General features: G+C 37.8%; 1 protein-coding gene across 1 annotated transcript; it reads right to left on the bottom strand.

Moving 5' to 3' along the window:
- Positions 1–12,711: 12,711 nt before the first annotated feature.
- LOC134378902 (non-structural maintenance of chromosomes element 3 homolog) lies at positions 12,712–13,617 on the bottom strand (the record flags this gene model as incomplete). The annotated part of the gene is made up of 1 exon (XM_063098207.1): positions 12,712–13,617. A coding segment is annotated over one exon (801 nt), but the record flags the coding sequence as incomplete, so codon positions are not given.
- Between the last annotated feature and the right edge of the window lie 12,504 nt (positions 13,618–26,121).

Raw genomic sequence — 26,121 nt, 5'->3', positions numbered from 1 at the left:
GTTGGATGGAATGTTCTGTTGATATAAAGTCCAATTGGTCTAGAGTATTGTTTAGATCTTGTGTTTCTCTGCTGATTCTTTGCCTAGGTTATCTATCCAATATTGACAGTGGGGTGTTCAGGTCCCCTGCTATTATGGTATTAGTGTCTATTTCCTTCTTTAGGTCTAATAGAGTTTATTTTGTAAATCTGGCTGCTCCAACATTGGGTTTGTATATATTTATGATTGTTATGTCTTCTTGATGGATCAGTCTTTTATCATTAAGTAGTGTCCCTCATTGTCTCTTTTTATGGTTTTTAAAGTCTATTTTATCAGATATAAGAATAGGTACTCCAGCTCGTTTTTCTTTTCTGTTTGCATGGTAAATCTTTTTCCATCCTTTCACTCTTAGTCTATGTGAGTATTTATGGGTGAAGTGGGTCGCTTGAAGGCAGCATATAGTTGGGTCCTCCTTTTTAATCCAGTCAGCCAGTCTGTGTCTTTTGATTGGGGAATTTAAGCCTTTTACATTAAGAGTTGGTATTGAAAAGTGTTGATTTATTCCTAGCATTTTATTGATTATTGTTTGGTTGTCTTAGGTGTCTTTTGTTCCTTTCTTTCTGATTTACTGTTTGTTTTCCATATTTTTTAGTTCCTTGGGTTGTAGATAGACTTTTTGTTTGTTTTCTCTTCATGAATGCCATTTTTATTATACTAGTGTGTTTAGATTTTTCTTGGGTTTTTATGGCAGTGGTAGTTATTTTTCAGGAACCAAACCCAGTACTCCCTTGAGAATTTCTTGTAAGCGTGGTCGTGTGGTGGTGAACTCCTGCAGTTTTTCTTTGTCTGAGAAATTTATTATTTGCCCTTCATTTCGGAAGGATAGCCTTGCAGGGTAGAGTATTCTTGATTGACAATCTCTGTCTTTTAGTATTTTGAATATATCATCCCATTCCTTTCTGGATTTTAGGGTTTGTGATGAAAAGTCTGATGTTAGCCTGATTGGGGCTCCCTTACAGGTGATTTGATGCTTCTCTCTTGCAGCTTTAAGATGCTCTCTTTGTCTTTGCGTTTTACCAATTTGACTATAACATGTCTTGGAGAAGACCTTTTTGGGTTGAATACCTTCGGAGATTGTTGAGCTTCCTGGGCCTGAATATCTGTCATTTTTTCCTATACCTGGGATGTTTCTGCCACTATTTTGTTGAATATGTTTTCAATGCAATCTCCTTTATCCTCCCCTTCTGGAATACCCATGACTCAGATTTTTGAACACTTAGGGTTGTCTGATATCTCTCTCAGATGTTCTTCAATGCCTTTGATTCTTTTTTCTTCTTTTTTGTCTGCTTGTGTTATTTCAAACAGCCCATCTTCAAGTTCAGAAGTTCTCTCTTCAACTTCCGCAAGCCTGCTGGTTAAACTCTCTGTTGTGTTTTTTATTTCACTGAATAACTTCTTCAGTTCGGCAAGTTCTACTACATTTTTTTTCAGGGCATTGATTTCCTTGTACATTTCTTCTTTCAGGTCCTATATACTTTTCCTCATTTCATCATGATGTCTAGCTGAGTTTTCTTGTATCTCATTCACTTTCTTTAGAATTATCACTCGAAATTCCTTGTCAGTCATTTCAAGGGCTTCTTGTTCTATAGGATCTAGAGCTTGAGAGTTATTATTCTTTGGTAGTGTACTTTCTTGATTTTTTGTATTTCTGGTATCTTTTCTTTGATGTTTATTCATTGTAGCATGGGGTTTCATAGTCCACAGGTTTGACACTCTTGACTGACTAAGATGTTGCTGTGGTTGCCAATTTGGCATGGCTACCTCAGTGACTGCACATTTGGCCACTAGTGCCTTGCATGTGTGGCCGCCTTGGGTTTTGGGCCTCTCCAGGGAGCCACCTCTCTGGTCAGCTTGGACTCAGCTGGGCTGCTGGATCACAGGGCGGTACTGCAGGGTGTGTGGTCTCTGTTGAGCTTCCACCTCCCGTTCTGGACTTCTCCCTGTTTCCTGTGCTCTGAGCCAGGCTGCTGGGATGTGCAGAGGCACCGCAGAGCATGTGGTCTCTGGGGAGCTTCCCCTTCCCCTGCTGGATATCTCCGTGCTCCACGTGTGCTAAGCCGTTCTTGGGATGGAGCCAGGTGGCAGTGGTGAAGCCTACCTGCTGCTGGATTGCATGGTGGTGGCCCCCCCATAAGGTGTGTGGACTCTACGGAGCTTCTATCTCCCTTGATGGATGACTGTTCTCCGTACACATTGGGCCGGGCTGCTGGGTCACGCGTCTGCAGTGTGGTCCACGTGGAGTTCCCGCCTCCCCTGCCTGACGTCTCCCTGCTCCGAGTGCACTAGGCCTGGCTTGGAATGGAGCCGGGTGCCTGCGGTGAAGCCTACCTGCTGGATCACACAGTGGAGGCCCCATAGGGTGTGCGGTTTCTGTGGAGCCTCTGCCTCCCCTGCTGGACGTCTCCCCACTCTGTGCGCACTGGGCCAGGCTGGGAATCGAGCTGGTGGCGGCAGTGAAGCCTATCTGCCAGATCATGTGACGATGGCCCCGCAGAGCATGTGGTGTCCGCGAGCTTCTGCCTCCCCTGCTGGACGTCTCCCCATTCCGTATGATCTTGATGCTATGTTTTTATAGTTTAAATCATTGATTTGTGAGAGAGAGTGATGCTAGGGACCGTCTATTCCACCATCTTGACCGGAAGTCTCTACATACTTTTTCTTTTTCCCCAATTTTTATGAGCTTTCAGAGCTGTAGATGGTAGTGAGCTCTCGGGAGCCTAGGAGTTCTCTTCTTGGCAGTAGTGAGAGCAGTTCAGGGTGAGCTTCAAAAAGGTGCGGGAGGACTCATAGAATTGTGGGGGCTGGCAAGTCAAGAATTCAGGTAAAACTTGATGTTGCAGTCTTGAGTCCAAAGGCTGGAAACTCAGGCAGAACTTCGATGTTGCAGTCTGGAGGCAGAATTTCTTTCAACATGTGCCTTTCTATTCATTGTGGAGACAGCACCATCCTAGGATAGATCTGATTGTATAGTAGAATCATGTGAGAAGTTTTAAAAATGCTACTGCCTGAGCCCTATTCCCAGAGATTTTGATTTAATTGATTTGGGAGGGGGTGAGTGGGAGGCTCAGGCATCAAAAGTTTTTAAAAGCTTCTAAAGATCAGAATCAGTTATATAAACAAACCTGAAAAGGAAAACTATTATAAATGAATGCAAAGAAGCTGTTGAAAAATCACCCAAATTTTGAAGATTAACAGATATCGTACTACCAGTTGAGTATTTTATAAAAAACTCGTGACAAAATATTTTTAAAATTGGTAACTTGAATACTGTACTGAGTCAAAATAAATTGAAAATTAGAATATTGCCATAAGAGAAAAGAAATTTTGGTATAGATAATATGAAAGGTATCTATAACTTTTAACTAACTTTTTCACTGATTGTTACCTAAAATTTGCTCTTCTACAAATGACAACCTGGAAAGTTAGTACTAAATTTATTTTTATAGAAGACAATTTAGGTAGTACTGGTATTAATCATAAAGAGAATTTATATTTGAGATTAAATCAAGAAGTGATACTTAAGTTTACAAGGTCAGAAAAGTGGTTATTTGTTAAACAACATTAGAATAATTTGATTTGGCAAAACCTACTTGAATATGAACATACTACTAAAATTTTCCTCTTTTTGTTTTCTGACTTCCCATTAAAAAAGAAATGTTGTGGGGGAAAAAGTAATATTATGATTTATTTGCAGAGCCCAGTTGGCCATTATCCATTAGAGATGTAGGTAATTTTCCACTAATGTTATTATTAGATAAACGATAATAGACATTTTCGCCGTCTGTGTATTTCACAGGGGAGTGGGTGAGTCTTATTAATGACATTAGTAGCAGTATGCAAGATGTGTCATTTTCTAATTTAAGGCAGAATAAGTAGGAATGTAGGTGCTTCTCTTTCATGAAGATGAAAACAAACAAAATTCTTATCTGGAAATCCCATTTTCCTCATGTGTAATTCTAAACTATGTGGATTTTTCCAATGCGAGTTTTCTCAGATGCAAAGTTTCTGAACAAATAAATGCTGGAGTTACTAAAAAAAAGAATGACTTGGAATTAGGAAAAGAAAAGACAGGCAGTGCAGAGATGAAACAGAAAAGTGGTTTTTGCAATGCAGCCTTAGAAGACATTAGAGGAAACATGTCAACCCAGGTAAATCCTGACCATTTCCCCCCGGGTGGGTCAGTCAGTGGTAGGAATCTGCCACAGTCAAAGAGGGGCTGGCAGAACCAGGGCACATGGCCTCATTATGACCTCACGTGCTCTCTCATGGTGATATCAGGGACAGTACTGGGGAACATCACCCTGAGCATAGGAAGAAAGCTGCAGACAACCTGGATTCAGCCCCATTTGCACACGTGTGTAAGGATGCAAGAGGAAAAATTATGCAGGAAAGACAGACTATAACTCCTTTCCAGAAAACATTTTCTGTCAATTCCTCACTTTTCAGAATATTTCGTTTCTCATATGATTGATTATTGTCTCCAAGCAAGTTATTATAAAAATTTTAAACATGGAGAAAAGCTTCAAACAATGCATAACAATCCTCCATTCATTTACCACTAGATTCTATAATCTTGTCATCTCTTTTTGAACTTAAAATATTATTTCTTGGAGATAGTAAATACTCAATAAATATTTGCTAATTCCATCCCACTATGAATGTTAGACAACAGTGTTATCTGGAAGAAGAAAATAAAGAAAATTATAGATTGAAACAAGAAAAAAACTAATACATATAGAGCAAATTGCCATATCTGAGGGAATTATGTAAATAGGTTAATATAAAGAAATGCATTTTTCGTAATTCACAACCAAACAAAAGGTTCCGAAAACAGAATTATTGACCTTTTCAATTCTTCCAATTGTCTCATTGTTCTAAAGAAAAATTACCTGCATGTGTAATATTGTCAACATTTTAGATGACAGATTTTTTTCTTAATAGGTGATTAAACTTCCTTATATTCGGATGAACACAAAAACAAGGAAAGCCACACTTGGCTTTCGCCTGAATTTTCAGTTTGTTTAATGGCTAAAGCAGAGAAAACAGAATCATGCATCAATAATACAGCTGACTCTGCAGAGAAAGAAGCAGAGAAAAACACCTGTGCCCCAGTGGATTAAGAAGCTGTGTCTGCCCCACACTCTTCTCAGGGTTGATTGACTTTTTTCCCCCCCGGATTCTATTGATAATGTTTCAGTTTGTGTTATATAAAACTGGGTAAGAAGTATTAAGTCTTTGTCAATGTTAATATTAATTATTTAATATTATTAATATTAATTATTTTATATACCATATCACTTAAAAAGAATGTAATCATTGACAGGAATATGAGTTTTCACATCACATCGTCTGTTACATAAGTAAATATAAAATTACTTCCTTGAAACATGAGTCTTTCACTACGGCCTTAGTATTTTAAAAATATGGACTTTTGTTCAAGATGGTGGAATAGCTGGTCCCTAGCATCACTGTCTCCCACAAATCAACCAATTACAACTGTAAAGAAGCAACAACAGCCAAGCTGGGGCACCTAGAGCTCAGGGAAAAGGAGGAGAGACCCACGGAGTGCCCGAAGGCCGGAGAAGCCACAATGAGAGAAAGGAAGAACCACTCTGACTGTTTTGAGCCCCGGCCATGTCCGGGCTGGAGCTGCTGAGTGCATGAAACAGGAGCTGGCAAAGGCCAGAGCTGTGTCCTTCGAAGTTCTTGGAGGCAGCAGGGGAGAAGAGGGCCTTGGTGGCCCCCAGGCCAGCAAGACAACTAACAGGGTTCCTGTGAACCCACATAGGACTAAGGAGCAACAACAACTGAAAAAAAGGAGCCACTCAGAGGCTGGTGGGTCATTACAAGGGACTGAAGCACGGCCCATCTCATGGGAAGTGTTTGCAGCACAGGTAGGGGGGAGATGGGCCCACTGGGGGAACACTGTGTGGGGCACAGCAAGGACAGCTGATCTGCACCCCACTCAGCACAGGACCACTCAGAGGAGACTGGTGAGGAATATAGAATTGCAGGGGGTGCAGTTTGATGAAAAGACTCAAGCCCAGACCAGAGTTTCTACACAACCCTGATATACAGGATCTCATGAGAGCCAGAAGTACCTATAAAGTCAACCATTAAACCCTGAGCTGCCCAGAAAGCCTTCCCTAGAGAAACAGCAGCAAAGCAGCAATTTAGCTCAACCACACAGCTCAAGTACTGGTCCCCACAGGAAGATCCCCCATTGTAGACATAAGCAAAGGACAGCAAATTAGTTCCAGTGCTGAGTTTAAGTGGTGGGAACAGCAAATAATCCAACACAGAAATGAAAGTAAAAACAAAGTACTCACAACCAGAGACAAAGTTTCATATTAACTAGCAAAAGTCCCATTTCATCAAAGAATACCTATAGCACCTAGAAGGACCGGAAGTCCCCTGGGATACCAAGCCAGAAATGGGGATGGCCAGGGGCCTCAGCCATGCCACCTGACACCCACAACTAATCCTGAGGGTGGGGGCTGAGGGCCTCGGCCACACTGGTCCGACATGCACAACCAGCTCAGTGACAACCACTGACCACTGAGTTGCAGCAAGAAGGGCCCAGGGTTCCCGAGCTGGAGTGGTGGGGGTGAGGGCTTTTGCCACAACTCTGGACATCTGCTCCCAGCCCAGCAATGACCAAGACACTGCAGGAAGCCACCTGGTCTCCCCTATGGTAATGGGGGGGTGGTGTGACAGGCCTCAATCCCACTCCTCCTCTTTCCTCCTTCTTCTATCCCATTTCCTTCCCCTTCCCCCCCACCAACTGCTCTACAACAACATCCTAGAATATTAAAAAAATGATATTAATAAAAAAATAAAAATATGTTTTTTAGTTTTTTGAGTTTTTTTTTTTTTGTGGATAGTTTGACTTCTTTTGGTTCTTATTTTTAGATTTTAATCTTTCTTGCATGCTTGCAAGATTGGTAACCAAAACATGGCCACGAAAGAAAATGTTCTCAAAAGAAAGTTCTCAAATAATGTAGTTAATTTTATTATATAGTTCTTTGTTTTCAAAGACTGGTTTAATCAAGCACTGAATAAACAAGTAAAGTTTTAAAAAATATTCCATCTATAAAAGTTCCCCTTTATAGAAGAGATATATTAGAGATTGTTATCTTTTTCACAAAAGGGTTATTTCCTTTACGGAAAGATTACAAGTTTCTTTAAGGAGGTGGGTCCTCTAGTAGCAATAGTGGGGGATAGATTGGCAATGACTGCAGTAAAGGAACAGATGTAGTGCTACCCACATAGCACTGCCACTGCAAGTATTGCCACTGGTAATAAGCCCTGGAGTAAGCCTTTAATTTTATTTTTGAAATTATCAAATATTTCAAACATGTCATACAGAAAGTAACATATCATACACCAGTACCCAGTTCCCAGCTTTGCCAGTTTTTACTATTTTACCTTATTTGCTTCACATCTTTTCTTTTAAAACACGTCTTACATGTGATTAAGTCCCTGTGTGAACTCCATTCCAAGCCCTCTCTGATTTGTGACTGATAATTTCCATCTATATTTGAATATGTTTTCTGTATATATGTAATCATAAACAATGTATAATCTTTTTATCATTTTAAGCTTTATATAAATGTATCATACTTCACACCTTCTGCAACATTTATTTTCTCGGAACATTGTCTTTGAGACTCATCTATCTCTATACCTGTCTCTTTCTAGTTTATTGATTTTATTGCTGTATTGACGTCCTTTGCATGATTGTAACAAAATTTATTTATTCTTGTGATTTACGTTGTTTCCGGTTAACTCTATTGTAAGCAAGGCTACGATGATTATTCTTGAGCATGTCATCCTGTGTACACAGGTGAGAATTTCACTAGAGAATATACATCCAGGAGAGGAATCCCTGAATCCCAGGGCACACATTTTCTAACAGTGACACCGCACTGTGCCAAGAGATGTGTCAATTCTTTCCTAACAGCTATGTAGGAGAATTGCTTTGACCCACACCCTTTCCACCCATGTACTGTCAGATTTTTAAAATTTTGCCAATGCAATGAAACGATATCTCTTTAATTAGAATTCTCCTAAATACAAGCACATTTGAGCTTTTTTTGTCTCGCCCGCACCATATATTTCTGTTAACCATTTGGGTTTTATCTTCTGTGAATTGCCATTGCCTGTTCCTGTACTGTGTCCATTTTTTCCTTTGGGTCATTTTTTTTTTTCTTCTCATTGATTTGTAAGAGTTCTGGCGGTAATTTTTGTCATTTTTCTTAGGAGGAGTGAGTGGAGGGAAACACATTTTTTAATTTAATTTTTGATTGTTATTGATTATCCAATAATTCCATTTTTTAATTGAGTTCATATTTTAAAAAATGAGCTGAGTTGACTTGGTCATGGCATTATATTATATTTGTAATTTTTAAGCTTATTTTCTTCAGTTAAAGTTTTATTGAACAGACAATACATTCACATTGTTCAAAATAAAATCTGCCTCCACTTCTGCCTCTCGCTTCTGCCTCTCAGCAACCTAGTTGTCCCTGGAGGAAACCAGTGTGTTTTTTGTGTATTGTTTGATAGGTGTTTATGTATCTATTTAAAAAAAATAAAAATATTATTATAATTTGGAAATACAACTAAATCTATAGTTACATTCCTTTTTTCATTTCCAACATTGATTAATACTTGCCTTCTTTGCTTCTTTTATTAGTTTTGCTTCAGTTTGATCTTTTCACTCATTTTTTTCAACATACATCTGCTGCACTTATCTCCATGAAACCACTCCACTGATTTTTTGTTTTCTGTGTACGATTTTGCTTTCTCATATTTATCTTAGCTTTTTTATTGGCCTACTCTTATTTTCCTCAGGGTTACTTTTTTAATCTTTTCGATTATCTCATTTCATTTATCTTCAGTCTTTTTTATTTGATAAATCACCAATCATGTCTAGATCTGTTCATTATAATTATATATTTTTATATTATATCTGTTCATTATCATTATAATTCTGTCAGATAATGCTTTAGAAATTTTAAATCCATCAAGTATGTACAAGTTTATAATTGTTAGAGTTTTGGGGATGTTATTCTTTTCATATAGATGTCGTCTCTTTCTTTATGTCTATTAATGCTTTTGAATTTACATTCTATTCTTCTGATATAAATACTCCCACATGAATTGTTTTTTCAATGGTATTTTAATATTATTTTTCTGCACTTTATTTTAAAACTTTAAAATATGTCTATGGTACTGTTTGGGTTTGTCTTAGCAGCATGAATCTTGATTTTATTTTTATATTCAAGACAAGTAGATAATGTGTGTTTTTAATTGATAAGTTTAAATTTTTTGAAATTATTCTTGTTACTGTTGTATTTGTACTTGTTGAAAACATCTTCCTTACTTTGGTTGTTTTTGTCCTTTTGGTGGCTGGCCAGCACAGGGATTGAACCTTGGACCCTGGTGTTATCACCACCACACTCTAGCCAATTAAGCTAACTGGCCAGCCTGAAAACATCTTCTTCCCATTTTATATTTATCATCCTATTTCTTTGCTTTTTTTTTTTCAGTCCTAGCCAAAAATTTATTTATATGTAGACACTGTGAATAGAAAGGGTGTTATAAATCAGTGTAGAATAGATAAACTATGAAAAATGGTTAGGCTAGCCATGGAGGAAAAATACAAATATATATCCATACTTCACATCATACACAAAAACAGATTAAAAACATTAAGTGTGAAAATCAAAACTTTGAATACTTAACAAAAAAATATTGAAAACACTGTTACAATATTAGTATTAGGGAGAATTCTTTAAAGCACTATTCAAAAAACCCAGCCCTTAAAACACTGATGATTGTGACAGATTAAAACCAAATCATCTATATGACCAAAAAAAAAAAAAAAAAAAAAAAACGGTAAAAATGTGTGAGAGGGTATTTGCATTAGATACAGGAGACAATGGATTAATGTGCAGACATATAAAGAAGTCTTACAAATTAATTAAAATTTTAAAAGGGTCTAATGGATTTGAAACCTGGTCCAAAAAAAAAAAGCAAAAATGTTTAACATCACTAATAAGCAAAAGGTGCAATTTAATACCATAACCAATTATCACTACACATCCACCGAATGGCTGAAAAGATGCTGCTAAGGCCAAATGTTCACAAGGGGTGGGAGTGCAAGTTGATACAAGCTCCACGGCAATTTGGCAATAACCCGATTGCTCTATGTTTCTGGCAGGAGAAGCTCTGGCTCACGTGCTTAAGGACCTGTGCATTGCCTGCAAATAGCAAAAGATTGTAAAGAACCTAACTGCCTCGCCACTAGGGAATGGATAAACAAACTTATTTTCTCCCCTATATGAAAGAACTAAAATGAATGAATCAGATCTATACTATATGGAATATGGCTAAATTTCGAAAACTAATGGTAAGTGAAAACATTAAGTTGCAAAAGGTTACAATATACAACTTATATAAACTGTCAAAGCCCACAATATAACCATATAGTTTATGTATATAAACGAACATAGTAAAATTTTAAAATTATAAAGTGGCATGCTAACCACAGACTTTTACTACTTCTGGGGAGAGTGAGAAGAAAAAGAAATAAGGGCTCGATTTAGTCTCTAATGTTTTATACTTTAAAACCTAAAACAAAATGGTAACTCATTGATGGGAAATTGTTAATATCACTTTGAGTAAAGCGTGGGAGAAGATGTTTGCCTCAGATGTAACTGGCAGTGAGTGCTGGGTAATGATAATTTTCACCATTAAGATGAAAACATGAATATTAGAGCACATGAGGAGGAGAAAGCAGAGTCAGTGAGGTAAGGGGACCCACTAGGCAGGACGTAATTTACATACTGAAATAAAATGCAGGCCAATTTGATCTCAGAAGGTAACTTAGACACTGAAATAAAATGCAGATCAAGAAGAAATGCCTTCAAGGACCAACTATAATCCATTGATGCAAATCCCAATTCAACAGAACGAAATAAAACCCAGCAACCTATCACATTCCCCCTTTCTCACCACATAGCCCCCACAGATTTTCTAGATGACAGTTAGTTGTGTGGGTGAAGTTCACATTTCTTTTTTATCCTGAGCAAAGTACTGACACCTCATTTCCTGGTTAATTTGCATCACTTCCCCCCAAAACAACTATACCTATCACTCAGTGAATAAAACATGTGTTGAATCTCTGAATATAAACAGCATTTTGCTAGAGATTATGGAGGAAAACAAGACAATTAACTTTTCTTCTGGCTCGTATAATCTATATAACAAGCTATAACATAGTTATTATTTATCCCATTTAACAGAGAAAGAAATTGAGATTCAAAGAACTTAAGACCTACCCCCAAATCACCATGCTGGCGAGTTAGCATGAGCCATAACTCAAACCTGGTTTTTTAGACAACCTCAAAACACACCCACTTTTCACTATCTATAATGCTCTCTCAAAGCCCGGGGGAGACCTTCTAACTTTCCTACTCTTATTGTTCTGTGAGGGCTGTACTCACCATACCCGTCATATTTTTCTATAAAACCATAAAATGGAGCCAGACTAGAAAAATACAGTTGTAACTTTTCAACCAGTAATTGCTCTTCTAGCAATGATTTAGAAGATAATTAAAGAAGAAGAAGAAGAAAAAAAAAAAGCAGCTCCAGACCAAGGAGAATAAAAAAAAGATTTTTAAAAAGTTTAAGGAACAAGTGCTGGCCCATGGCTCCCTTGGGAGAGTGAGGTGCTGACAACAAGTCAAGGGTTAAGATCCCCTTACCGGCCATCTTTAGAAAAAAAAATTTTTTTTTAAGGAACAAAGAACTAAATCCTCCACACCAAGGACCATGCCAAGAACTATATAAATTTCCATATATAATTATCACACTAGCACACATAATATAGGCATCATCAGCCCATTTTACACATCAGGAAATGTCGGTACACAGGCTAAGGAACCTACCTCAACTCATGTCTCAACCCAGGCAGTCTGATTCCCGAGCAGGCTTCGTTAATCATTTTGCCACTGTTTTATAAACTTTTCTGGGACTCACAGTGAGAGATTAGATTTTACACCATGATCCAATATACATACATACATATACGCACATATACACAAAGTAAAGCAACTTCTAAAACACACCACCTTAATAACATGTAGCAAAAACTTTTTTTAAAGATACTGGTTTTGAATCATAAAATTTTCTCATGTCCTACAATTTAATAAACTCTGCTTACCTGCTTCAAAATACAGTATTTATTATAACTACAGTAGCAAAAAAAGAAAAAAAAATGGAACTAAGTCGTCAGCAACAGAGCTGAGTAATTGTGAATATAAAAAAATTATCTAGAGAAAATATATTATGTACATTATAAAGACTTTTATTTTTGCTCACAAACTGAAGTAGTTAAGAGACCAGATAATAGCTACTTTGCTTTTATTTTCCTGGCACCAAAGCAATTTACTCGTGTTCTTTCCTAAATATCTGTTCCAGATCATAGTACAGTTTTCCAGTTACTAAGCTAGCAAAAATTTTATACCAAAAAAGGTAAAACAAATCAAAACAAAATAAATGCTCTTCTAATCTGTTTATAAGTGAAAATTTGGAACCAAACAACTCACAATATTAAACAAACAAAACTCTGCCAACACATCCTAAAGCTACACACATTTAGGCGTTACAGAAATATGCTCCCTCCGTCCCTCCTATCCCTAATTCCTTCAGCACTGTGTCTTTGGGTCCCAGACCCTTGTCCCAGGAGTCCCTCTGAATCCATTTCAGATTTCAAGAGGATGGGGCTCGGCCACTAGGCTCAGGCGCAGGTCGGGCCCTCTTCTCCTCATCTGACAAAGCTTCACAGGCCTCGGGGTCTTGATGATGCACTTTGGCCACAAACTTGAGAACTTTCCTTTTGCTGGTTTCTAGGTTGGTTCGCGGGCCCCACTGGAATTCATAGTCTACAGGATCAGTGTGGGGTATCCGCCGGGACTCCAGGTAACGCTGCTGCACAAAGTCTTCAGTAATGAGTTTCTTTGGATCCCCCCAAATTAAGTGCTTCTTGGTGGGGTACACCCCCAACCGCCGCAGAAAGTCCCAGACTTCGGTCTCCTTGATAGTGTTGCCCTTCATAAAGATAAGCCCTAGAGCCATCCTCAGGAGGCCGGTGGTGGGTGTGCCCTGATCGCCCCTCACCTCGGCATCCTCCTCCACGGGTTCCAGGGCGTCCATCAGGATGTAGCGGTTGCTCTCGGGCTCAAGCTCCACCAGCTGGTACCCGAAGACGTACTGGAGGCGCTGGGCAGCCAGTCTGGGGAGGTCCGGGAAGAGGTCCTTGTAGTCTCCGACGACGTGCTTCATTACGTCGGTCCGCCTGACCGGGATCTTCTTCCGGTCCTTAACCAGCAAGAACTGCACCGGCTCGGCCGCCTTCAGCTCTAGCTGCTTCTGGGTCCTGGGACCCGCGGAGGGGGCGGCCTGCGACGCGGAGCCCAGGGCCTCCTGCGAGCCGCCCGGCCCGCGGGACGTGCTCGGGGCTTCCTCAGCGACGCCACTGCTTGGGACCCGGGGGACGCGGCCGGGGCTCCGTTCCTCGTCCTTCTCGGCCTGCGCGCTAGAGCGGCCCCGGCGCCTCGGTTTCTGCAACAGTCACCGGCGCCGGCTCGGTCTCCGGAGGACGCGCGGGCGGCCCGGCGCTCGCCCTTCACGGCAGCGGCAGCAGCGGGGACGGTAGGGCGAACCTATTTCGTTGCTTTTGAAAAACACTTCCTTTCCTGACTTTCTCTTTAACCCCAATTTTTCTTTATTTTGTTTATCTTCTTCTGTTTGTTATCTGTAGATTTTATTTTATTTTTATTGGATATTATCCTTAATTTTCTCATCTACATATTTAACTATCAATTATCTTTAAAAACTTAAGTTCATTCCATATTTTTGTTCTCTCCCTGGAATGACAAAGACTTTTAGAAGCTTCAACTACCCACTAAACAATTCCTCTTACTCTTGCTATTGTTACCTATGCTGTCAATTCCACTTTTCTATTAAACACAAAATTTAGGATTTTTTTTTTTTTTTTTTTACTAAATAGAAAATTAATTTACTGACTCGTATGATCCGATATCTGTGCTTTATAATATTTTAAATATAGCATGTCTTCACTCTGGTTCCATTTTTCTGCGTGCCAAAATAAATCTTTAGCAATTCATTTGGAGTTTGGATCTCTCTTAGTCCTTGTATGGCTGAAAGTGGGGGTTTTTTTGTCCCCCACTTTTGATAGATTGTTTATTTAAGTATAAAGTTTTAGGTTAGTAATAATTTTCTCTTACTATTTTTTCCACTGTCTTTTTGTGTCCATAGTGGCTGTTCAAAAATCGCTCTATACTGGGCAACCACTGGAGGATCTTAGGAAGGGAAATGATATATTTTAATTTCTATTTTAGGTAGATCTCTCTGGTAGCTTTTAAGAGGCTTTATTTGAGGATGGCGAGTTGAGCACCAGGTCAGTTAGGAAAAGTTTAGAATAGTCAAAGTAAAAGATGATGTCCTCGATTAGGACAGAGAGTAAAGTTGGAGAAGAGAATATAAATTCATAAAGTATTAAAGAGGTGCAATGGAATGACCATAAGAATAAGAACAACACTGTTGATTGATTGGATATGGATGGCGAGGAATAGTAAAGGATGATTCCTAAGCTTTTAACATGGGCAGATGTGGATATCAACCAGCGGGTGATAGGAAATAAAGGAGGAGAGAAAAGATTAGAGGAAAAAACATGAGCTTGATTTTGGACCTACTGGGTTTGAGGTTTCTGCATTATATTCAAATGGAAATGTTCAGAAGACCATTGGGAAAATGGATGTGAAGCTCAGGAGAGAGCAGGAGAGAAGGGAAGGACAATTTGTCCATAAAGGCAGCATAAGCATGGAGACTGTAGCTGAAACTGCTATGTGGTTGAGTCTGGCCAGGCAGAGTGTGTGGAGTGATGAGTGTGGGGCTGAGGGCACAGCTCAGAGAAACAGTGATGCTTTAGGAGAAGGATGCTGGGTCCCTATCATTATGACCAGATCCAAAGCCTACACTGCTTGTTTTCCTGGATGACATCTGCCTTTCTGTCTTGTTCTGCCTATCAGATGGCAGCACAGAGCTTCATATAGAGTGAGAGATATTTCCTAAGTTGTGACTGGAGCTTTCCAAGTCCCTTGGAGATTATGCCTTGTTGGGCCAAATACAACTCCACTGATCACCAGGGTTAAGTCCTGGAACTCTTGCTTTCATTAGAAGCAGGTCTCCTATAAATCTCAGGATTCCTTCTTCACACCTGACCTGCTTCCTTGTGTGTAAGTCAACATCATCAGCTAACGATACCACCACATTCACCTTCAGACAGCTAAATATCATGTGATAGATTGGTATATACCTGGAAATATTGTGTTGAAATTTTATACACAGAATACATGTATATCAAATTATGTTACTGGCTTTAAACAAATATTTGTAAAAATACATTAGAAATGAGATATATCTTGAAGCTTGGTAATAAAGGCCCCAGTGATAAAACAACTTGATCAAAGCATATTGTTTCTCACACTTTACAACTTGGATTTGATTTACTTGTAGCCAGAGGAGAGAGGAGGTGACCAATGGCGTGGTCTGGTTTTGGTGGGTAATGAGTACAGCTAATTGTCCTCAAAATGCACAACTTTAAGCTGACTTTAAACATTTTATGTTGGAATTTAATAGATTTAAGGCTTTAGTTTTTTTTTAAGGCAAATATCTGAGGTGGATCACAATGAGTGTCTCAATATGCTTAGTGTATGTATTAGTCCGTTTCTGTTGCTTATAACAAAATACCCGAAACTGGGTGATTTATAAGAAAACATAATTTGCTTACAGTTTCTGAGGCTGGGAAGTCCAAAGTCCATCTGGTGGTGATGACAGTGACCCAGAGGTCTCACATTGCAAGATGGTGGAAGCAGAGAGAGCAGAGCAGAGAGTAACCTCCTCATTCACTCTCCTTTTAAAGCCCTCAGAACCACGCCCCTGACCACCACTTATAATCCATTCACTCCTGCCTGGTCCTACAATCCAATCACCACTTCAAGGCTCCACCTTTCAATTACCATAATAGGATTTCCCACCCTCTTAACAGTCACAGTGGAGGCTAAGTTTCTAATACATAAAACTTGGGGGCTACCATTCAAGCTTCAGTGAGTTTTGGGGGGACACAATTTGATCAACTACATTCCACCCCTGGCCCCCCAAACTCATGCCCTCTTCACATACAAATACACTCATTTCATCCCCAAAGGGGATGAGGCAAAGGTGAGAGGGTGGGGGCATCATATAAGGCCAAGGCACTTGATAGTTCAAAAAGGAGCAAAGGGTGCCATAAATGGGCCCTAAGCCAGAGACCACCAATGTGAGATTTAGCCAGAGACCACCAATGTGAGATTTAGCCTTATTCCGCAAATCTTCACTATGGCATTTTTTTCTTGAACCATAACTAATAGTATCTCCATGTACCTTCTCCTAGGTTTTTAATAAAACATCTTTTCCCCACCTTTTTCATACTTACAGATCAGGTGTCATGTGTGTGACTAATTTCTATGAAATAAAGTTTTTATCAAGTGTGGTGAACTAGTTGTTGGGAAAACCAAGAATTCATTATCTTGACACTCTTTTTCCGCATAATCCACGTCACATTCAATAAGACCAACAGTTGTTGGATATGCAGTTTGCAAATGTTTTCTGCCAGTCTGTAGTTTGCCTTTCATCGTCTTAACAGGGTCTTTCACAGAGCAAAGATTTTTAATTTTAATCAAGTCCAATTTATCAATTTCTCTTTGTGTGGATCATGCTCTGGATGCCAAGTCTAAGAACTTCTTGCCTAGTTCCAGATTTCTTTCTACTCTTTTTGTTCTAAAAGCTAATGCATTCCAAGTTATTTTTATATAAGGAGTGATGTTTAGATAATTTTTTTCTGATAAATGTGTAATGATTTCAACATAATTTGTTGAAAAGGCTGTCTTTGTTCCACTGAATTACTTTTGTACCTTTCTTAGAAATCAGTGCTCAGGCATGTTTTTGTGGACTTATTTCTGGCTTCTTCATTCTCTTCTATACCACACAGGCTTGATTACTGTAGCTACATACAGTAAACCCTAATATGAGGTAGATTAATTTCTCCCATTTATTTTTCTTTTTCAAGCTTGCCTTATCTATTCTAAGATCTGTGCCTTTTCATATAAATTTTAGAATAAGTTTGTCTGTGACTAACAAAAAAACATGCTGGGGTATTGATAGGACTTACATTAAATTTATAAAACAATTTGGGAGAAGTGACATCTTTACTATGTTTGGTCTTCCAGTCCATGAACATGGTATGTCACGACTCTAGTTACTTAAGTCTTGTATTATTTCTTTCAACAACATCTAATTCTGAGCACAAAGATCCCATACTTGTTTTGTTAAGCTTATTCCTAAGTATTTTATTTTCTCTGGAACAATTTGAAAATGCTATAGTGTTATTTTGTATCTTGCAGCCGTGCTCAAGCCACTAATTGGTTCTATGAAATTTGGGGGTAGATTTCTTAAAAATTATTATGTAGGCAATCATGTCATCTGCAAAGAGCAATAGTTATATTTTTTACGTTCCAAGCCGTATGCTTTTTATTTCCTTTTCTTGCCTTATGTTGAATAGCAGCAGGGAAAGTAGACATCCATATTTTACTTCTGATCTTTGGAACAAGCATTCAGTCTTTCACCATTATATGTGATAATGGCTGTCGGCTTTTCGGAGATGCTTTTTATCTAGTTAAGGTAATTACCCGCTATTTCTGTTATCACAAATGAGTTCTGACTTTTGTCAAATTTTGTTTTGTATGGATACATATGATCATATGATTTATCTTCTTTAGACTATTCATATGGTGGGTTTCGAACAATGAAACCATCTTGCGTACCTAAAATAAATCTCACTTGGTCATAGTGTATAATTATTTTTATACATTGTTGAAATTAATTTGTTAATATTTTGTTGAAGATTTTTGCATCTAATCTGCTGGGAGATATTGGTCTGTAGTTTGTTATTCATGTCTTCTCTTTGGTTTTGGTGTCAGGGTTATAAAGTCCTCATAAATGAGTTAGGAAGTGCTCTCTTCTCTATCTTTTAAAAGATGGTGTAGGATTCTTCATTCTCTTGTAAATGTTTGGTAGGATTGTCTAGGGAAGCTATCTGTGCCTGAAATTTTAAAATTACAAATTCAATTTATTTAATGGTTATAGAACTATTCGGATTATTTTATCTCAGTTGAGTGTTTGTAGTTTGTAGTATTTGAGGAATTGATTCATTTCTTTTTAGGTAGTTGAAGGTATGAGCATAAAGTTGTTCAAGTTATTCCTTTATTTCCTTTTTCAATGGCTGCAGTACCTGCAATGATATCCCATTTTATTTCTGATATTGGTGAGCTGTATCTTCCCTCTCTTTGTCTTTGTCAGTCTTGCTAGAGGTTTATCAACATTACTGATTTTTTGAAGAACCAGCCTTTTGTTTTATGGATGTTCTTTATTGTTTTTCTGTTTTCAGTCTCCTTGGTTTCTGTGTTTTTCACTGCTATTTTCTTTCTCCTACTTGCTTCAGATTTATTTTGCTCTATTTCTAGGTTCTTGAGGTGAGATCATAGGTTGTTGATTTTTTTTTTCTGATGTAAGCATTTAGTGCTAAACTTTTCCTGTCAGCATTGCTTTAGCTGCATCCTGCTAATGTTGATATGCTGCATTTTCATTTTATCCAGTTCTGTATCAATTTTTATTTTCTTTGAGACTTCCTCTTTGACATACAGATTATTTGGAAGTGCATTATTTAATTTCCAAGGGTATAAAGGTTTCCTGTTGTCTTTCTGTTATTAACTGCTGGTTAGATTTCATTATGAGAAAATATATTCTTCATAATTTCAATTCTTTCAAATTTGGTGAGCTTTGGTCCAGGATATGATATTTGTGAATGGTCCATGGGCACTTAAAAAAATGCATACTGAGCTGCTGTTGGGTCAAGTGCTTTACATATATATGTAGGGGTGCATGTGTGTTTGGTGTGTTTGTGTGTGTATCTCAATTAAATTCTGTTTGTTGATTGTGCCATTCAGATCATTGATATCTTTTCTGATTTTCTAATAGTTCTATCATTTGATGAGAGCAGACGGTTGAAATTCTTAACTGCAATTGGAAATTTTTCTGTTCTCCTGTTAGCTCTGTCACTTTTCATTTCAAGCATTTTTGAGGCTGTGATGTTTGGGCATAAAAAGTATTTAAGATTGTTATGTCTTACTGGTAGATTGAAATTTATTCATTATGTAATATTTTCTCTATTTGGTAATTTTCTTTGCTCTCAAGTCCATTTTATCTGATATTAATATAGCCATTCCTGCTTCTTAAATGTTAATATTGGCATGGTATAGCTTTTTCCATTTTTAAAACTTTTAATCTTCCTATACCATTGCATTTGAAGTATGTTTCTTTTAAATAATATACAGTTCAGTCATGCGTATTGTTTTAATTCACTCGCCAATATCTGCTTTTTAATTGAAAGAGACCATTGACATTTAAGCTGAGCATTGAAACGTTAGGGCATGAGCCAGCCGTTTTAATATTTGTTTTCTCATTGTTTCCTCTCATTCTCATTCCCCTCTTCCAGTTTACTTGCTTCCCTGTGCATTATTTGAACAGCTTTTAAGATCCCATCTTGATTTATTTACAGTTATTGGGCATATCTAGAGTACTTTTCATAACGGTTGCTCTGGGTGTAACTATAGGCGTGTGTGACTTATCAGTTTCCTGGTGTCACTGTTTTCTTGAGTAAAACATGGTGTTATAATTTTTGTTCCAATCATCAAATACAATTTATAAAACTCATGAGGGAAAGGATTGTATGTCATATATGCTACATTTGATAGCTCTTTCTGTTTTTTTTCTTCCAGATGCTCCAAGATTCCTTCTTTTACCAGTTTCTTTCTATTTGAGAAAATTTCTCTAGCCATTCTTTAAGAATAGATCTGCTAGTGACAAATTCTTTTAGTTTTCTTTCATCTGAGAATGCATTTTTCCTTTCACTGCTGAAGGATGGTCATTGGGCATAGAATTTGTGGTCAACAATTTTTTTTCTTTCATCACTTGAAAAATGTTGTGCCATTTGGGTCTGCATGTCTCAGGGTTCCCACGGGGTCCTGCTGGTAATGCTGGAGGGGACAGAAAGATTTTCCCCAGACTGGGCCACCTGGTGTCTCTGGGTGGGGGAAGGCAGTCTCCGGCCCCAGGATGTTAAGAGGCTTCCTAGGTCCGACAGCGGTGGTGGGATCTCCCTGCTGGTGCCACTGAGCCAAATGGTGTCTCTAGGTGGGGGCGGGATGGATGTCTCAAGCAGCAGTGAGGAAGACTGCTTCCCCTGGATGCTTGCTTCAGTGGGGATTCTGGGCTATTCTCCTCACATGTGCTGTGGGACCCACCTGGTGGTGTCTGTGCAAACTTCCCTTCCAGAGAGGGTTGAACGAGCCTGCCTGGACTACTGCCTGCTGACAGGAGGAGGTTGAGAGATGCTGGGTGAGAGTGGCTTTCTTCTGCTGAGTAGGGTGAGGGTGAAGTGTTAGATGCCCTGCCCTGCACTGTGGCCCCAGTTCTGAGATCTCTAATCACCTTGTCTACCTATTCACACCTTTTGGAATTCTCCTTTGGCTGCCTCTTGCATTAGTTCCAGGGTTCACAGTTGTACTTAGTGGGGAGGACAAGGGAGAAATGAGTTTATGCCATCTTTTCCGAGCTGGAAATCCTCCCATTCTTTTATGTTTGTTTGTTTTTTGTTTTTACTTAGGTCTCTGCAGCATTTAAAGTTTGTTAAGCATTTCATTTGGGGCTTGAGGAATATGAAAGTAGAAATAAAATTAATTGTGGTAAAATGTCGGTAACATAAAGTTTACCATTTTAACCGTTTTTAAGTGCACAGTTCAGTTGCATTAAATACCTCCACATGGTTGTGCAACCATCACCACCACCCATCTCCAGAACTTTTTTTGTCTGGCACAACTGAAACTCTACATTAAACAACTCCCCACAACCCCCTCCCCTAGTCCCTGGTAACCTCCATTCTGCACTCTGTCTCTATGAATTTGCCTACCGTAGATACCTTGTATAAATGGAATCAGACAGTATTTGGCTTCTTTCACTTAAATAATGTCTTCAAGAAAAGAGTTACAATTTAAATAGTAAATTTTATTACTCACTGCAGTGTTTTAAACAGTTTTGTGGTAAAAAGTTTAAAGTTAGTAGCTAACTTGAGACTTTAAAAGCTGTAAAGCCTGGTATGAGCTCAACAAGGTTAGCTCACACTGTTATTTTCTGCCGAGTTTTATTATTCATTTTTTCTTCTCTATAGCATGAATAGCTGAAGGTCTGCAGGTAGGTCTCTGAGTCATAGTTCTGTTTTTGTTCATTTGTGCCAACTAGTTTCACTCTAATATCATCTGCCTGCAGCCCTAATCTTTGTCTTCCTATTGGAAATGTTCAACAGAGGATAGCCAGAGGGAAGTCTGAAAAGTGCAAATTTAGTTGGGGTGTAGAACCTGAATAGGAGAGTCAGGGGGGCTTAAATTCAGATATTGACTCTGTCATTTAATGTCCTTTGTCAAGTTTTCTAATCTCAGAGTCTTTGTTTCTTCACCTATAAAAAAAAGAGATGACAGACCCTTCTTGAGTATTAGTAATACTTTATGTAAAGTGTCATAAACATAGTAGGTGCTTGCAAAATCATCCCTGCATTATTGAGTTGATTTCCATAATGTTAGACAAAATCCACTTAATTGTGGTAGTGGGCAATGACTCCCTCTATCCCTCTCTGTAATTTTCTCTTAGCAATAGAGACTTCCTTTTGGATAAAATACTTCATTGTTCCAAATAGCTTTGGATGTTCTAAGTTCAGTGAAAGTGTTAATTGATGATAACCAGGGAAAGCTCGTGAGCAGCATATTAAAATTTCTGAATTCTTTCATCGTGCTTAAGTTGGAGAGTTTAATACTTTTAAGAATAAGGAAAAAGGAAGCTGATTTTCATAAAAGGATAGAATCCTCTTAACTGTGGAAGAAATGGGTGATGTTTAAAGATTATTCTTGAGAAGAATCACCACATATCTTTCTGCTCTTACATGAGAGTAATATTTTATTAGGAAAGGCATGTATGTATGAATCTAGTTTTTATGCTATGAATGCAAAATATCCAGACACTGTTACTAGATCAACAGGATGGTATAAATATTTACAGTTCTGTACTGGCAATGAAGTTAATCAAAATAACTCGAATTAAATAACACATGAAAATGTTTTTATAAACTGAACATTTTTGTATAATTATAGTATATTGTTTTCAATCAACTAACTGCCAATACTCATAAATGGTTCCAAAATGTGACATAGTTTAAAGTCCCAGGTAGCAAGATTGTGGCTTCATGGTTTGGACAGAGTGAATGCAGGGATGGTTTGTTGCATTTCTGCTGCCAATTATATTAAAATATCCCCAAATATTAAACCATTAAGCATTTTAACATTTCTAGGAAACAGCAAAATGTTAGATACATTTTACGTATAACTAAACACTTTGGGCTTTGGAGGGAATAATCCTGGCCAAACCTAAATTCCTATTTTACTTGCCAACAGTTAAATTTTTGAATATCAATTTGTTCATTTGTTGACAAGCTAAGAGAATGTCTCGTTTCTTGTCATGTTAACAAATATTTATCTATTTATGTTTGCAGTTCCCACAGAGTTACCATTCGCAGGTTCTAACCATGCCACTAGCAGAGAACATTATCAACTCATTACCTGCATTTCTGTAATTTCTCATTTATTCACTGCTAATATCCTCAATTAGATGATTGACTTCAGTTTTGAATGTAGTTAAATAATTTTTGTTTTCTTAACCAGAAACTAGATATAAAAAAAAATCACATTCCAAAATTTTGAGCATCTATTTCTGATGTGGATGGAACACATTAGTACTATATTTGGATCTGTGGTTGCAGCCATGGTCACTGTAACATGTCATTGAGAATTCGTAGTTTAGTGCTTATTTTGGCCTTTAAACTGTTCGTTTGTACTGTGAACTAGATTATGTGCTTCTACCTGTCAGCTGGCTGAATGCATTTCAAGTCAGTTTACTAAAATAGTCACTGTTAAGCAGTATATTTGGACAGAGTTGACACCTTTGACACTTTCTAAAATGGCAAAAATAACCGTATTTAAGGGTATGATTTATGAATGCTGTGTGCCTCCAGAACTTCTATTTGATTATGGCTTTCAGTTTAGCTGCTGCAACTCTTTCCACAAACTGCTGAAAGGACAACTAATTAGTGCTGTGTGATCAGATATTTAACGCAGATAGACATGTGCACACACACACATACACAGACACAAAAAACCATAATATTGATCCAAAAACGATGACCTTCTTGTTGCTTCTTAGAATTGCCATTGTCTCATGAGAGTAGAACGGTGGGGACAACAGCAGAAGCAGAGAGAGTACGAAAGAAGAAATAAGATTAATAGTATAGAATTGCCTTTATGAAATGCATATTCTTTGTTATAAATAAGAAAAGCAACTTGCAATAATTAAAAAGTATTTTGAATCTTTAGTTGTCTTCCAGATTGCTGACCTCTATTAAAAACTTCTTAAAATAATAGATAGGTTTAATTCCTCAAGCAAAAGAAAATTGAGATCATTTTAAAGATTTTGCATGTTTATTATATAGACGTGACTTGACTACAGGGGAAAAAAAGAGCAAAATCCAGTGTATTGCAAGTATAAATGTACCAGGCTAAGGTTTACTTAATTAGAACCTTGAGGCAATAAAGGAGCCCTTTTTCAAATTCTGTGATTCTTAATATGCTAAATAATGCAAAGCTTCGACTCTTCAAGCATGAGACACACATCCGGCAGCTTAACATTTAAATTACAGGGGGAAAAACCCCCTCACTTCAGTAGTAATTTTCTCAAAGAAAAGAATAAAAAATGTATTACAAACTAAATTTAATTTCTTTTTAGATTTCCATCTTATCTAATTGCAGTCATTTTTCTAGGTTCTTTGTATTTATATTTTTTACACATATTTTCTGTGCATTTTATTAATTTTATTTGAGATGCTTCTCATTGTTACAGCTCTTAGAAAATTGTGGTGTATTATACCTAGCAAATTGTTTTGAAAAATCTATCTGATCACAAATAATAAAGACAATGATTTGGAAAATAAAGAACAAATGGAATTTCACAGACCTGTAGAAATATTACTACCAAAAAGGCAACATTTTTCAGTTGGCTCCACTTTCCAGCTTTAATTTTTTTAGTATTAATATTCTCTGTGTTTGTTTGTCATTTTCTGGTTGTTTTTCCACACAAAAGTTATTATAAGCAGCATTCTTTCTTTGTATTTCTCCAAAGGACAGTGTCAGATTCTTGATTCATTTTATAAAGGTCATTTGGAAAACCATTAAAAATATGCCAAGTGAAAAAGATTAGCACAACACAGGGGAAATACACTTTTATAAACATATGCATTTATATATAGATGGGCTATGGTAACATTATGCAATTTTGACAAGTGTTTTTCTTGTGCACCTCATGTATTATTAAAAATGACTGTTTTATTTATTTTTTTCTGTGTGATATCAGCTGACACATTCCAGAGACATCAGCAGGTTAATATTATTTGTAAACATTTTTTTTTCTCAGTATAAGATCTGATGGTTAAATTGAGTAGTAGTTCCTTAAAATAAAATGGACTTTCAACATAATTAACTTACATTTGTATTACTAGCATGCAACGTGGGTGCTAGTTAGCCCATGAGAAACTCATGTATTCTTTTCTACTTTTTAATTAAAAAATTAAACAATATCACAACTTTTAATTTAGCGATGGTAGAAAAGAGCTGGTCCTGTACTAGCTATTTTGCTATAATCAACCATTAAACTGGAAAGAATATAGAAAACAACTGTTTTGGGGCACTGCCATCATGAAGCATAAGACTGTAATCTCTGAGAGAAGAGAAACTTATGATGGAATCCTATAAGGCAAACACTGGCCCTCTACCTGGGCACAGTTTCAAACTAGAGGAGTGAAGTGGAGTCCAAGCCGAGAAAGTCTCACTGAACTGAAGGGTCACAAAGTTCAGCATTCAGGGCAGCTGAAGCAGCTGGAATCTGCAGAGTGGAACAGAGAGCAGGGAGATGTCAGTACAGAGACTCCACCGTGAGTCCTCGGCTGAGGGCTGTGCTGTACATAACCATAGCAAGACTAATTGAGGCTTTGCTTAGTGGCTACTTGCTAGTGGCTACTGTGGTCCTGAGAGTGGAGCAGAGATACTAGAGTTCAAACAAAGGTGGAGTTCAAGCCCAGCTAGGAGAGGCACGTTAATTCCTCATTATCCGTTTGCTCAGCAAATTGAGACAGCAAAAGTCTGTATATTAGGAATAAAGACCACAGTCTAGAGTGGCTTACTCTAAACCTGCCCAAAGAAAGCTCTAAACAATCCCTGAACAAGGTAAGCAGAGGGGTTAGAGTTTTGAGGTTGAATGCTGTCAAATCAGAGTGACTTGGAAACCCTTGGTTTCTCACATATCTGCTGTAACAAAATGTAAATTCAAGCCTACACGAGTTTAAAGGGATTAACCAGTAATGCTTACTAAAAAAACCAAAAACCAAACCAAAACAAAACACCTTTCAGAGGAGGATAACAGAATCCAGTCTTCTATGATGTCCCTCATGCAATCTACAATTACTAGACGTCCAAGGGAACAGGACAATACAAACCTCAAGCAAAGAAAAACGTGAAGAAAAATAACCACAACATAATTCAAACATGAAATTTAGCAGGGAAACATATTAAGACATCTAGCATAAATTTATTTACAAATTTAAAGCAAATGCTTTCAAACAATTAAAGATAAATATGGTCATCATGAGAGAATAGTTAGGGCATCTCAGCAGAGACATAGAAATTATAAACAAACAAACACAGAACTGAAAATCCAAGAATTCAATGAAAAATTCACTGGATAGGC

Source organism: Cynocephalus volans, chromosome 5 (assembly GCF_027409185.1).
Source record: "Cynocephalus volans isolate mCynVol1 chromosome 5, mCynVol1.pri, whole genome shotgun sequence".
NCBI lineage: Eukaryota > Metazoa > Chordata > Mammalia > Dermoptera > Cynocephalidae > Cynocephalus > Cynocephalus volans.
The sequence above is the reverse complement of the archived record's forward strand: the minus strand, read 5'-3'. Positions and strand labels throughout refer to the sequence as shown.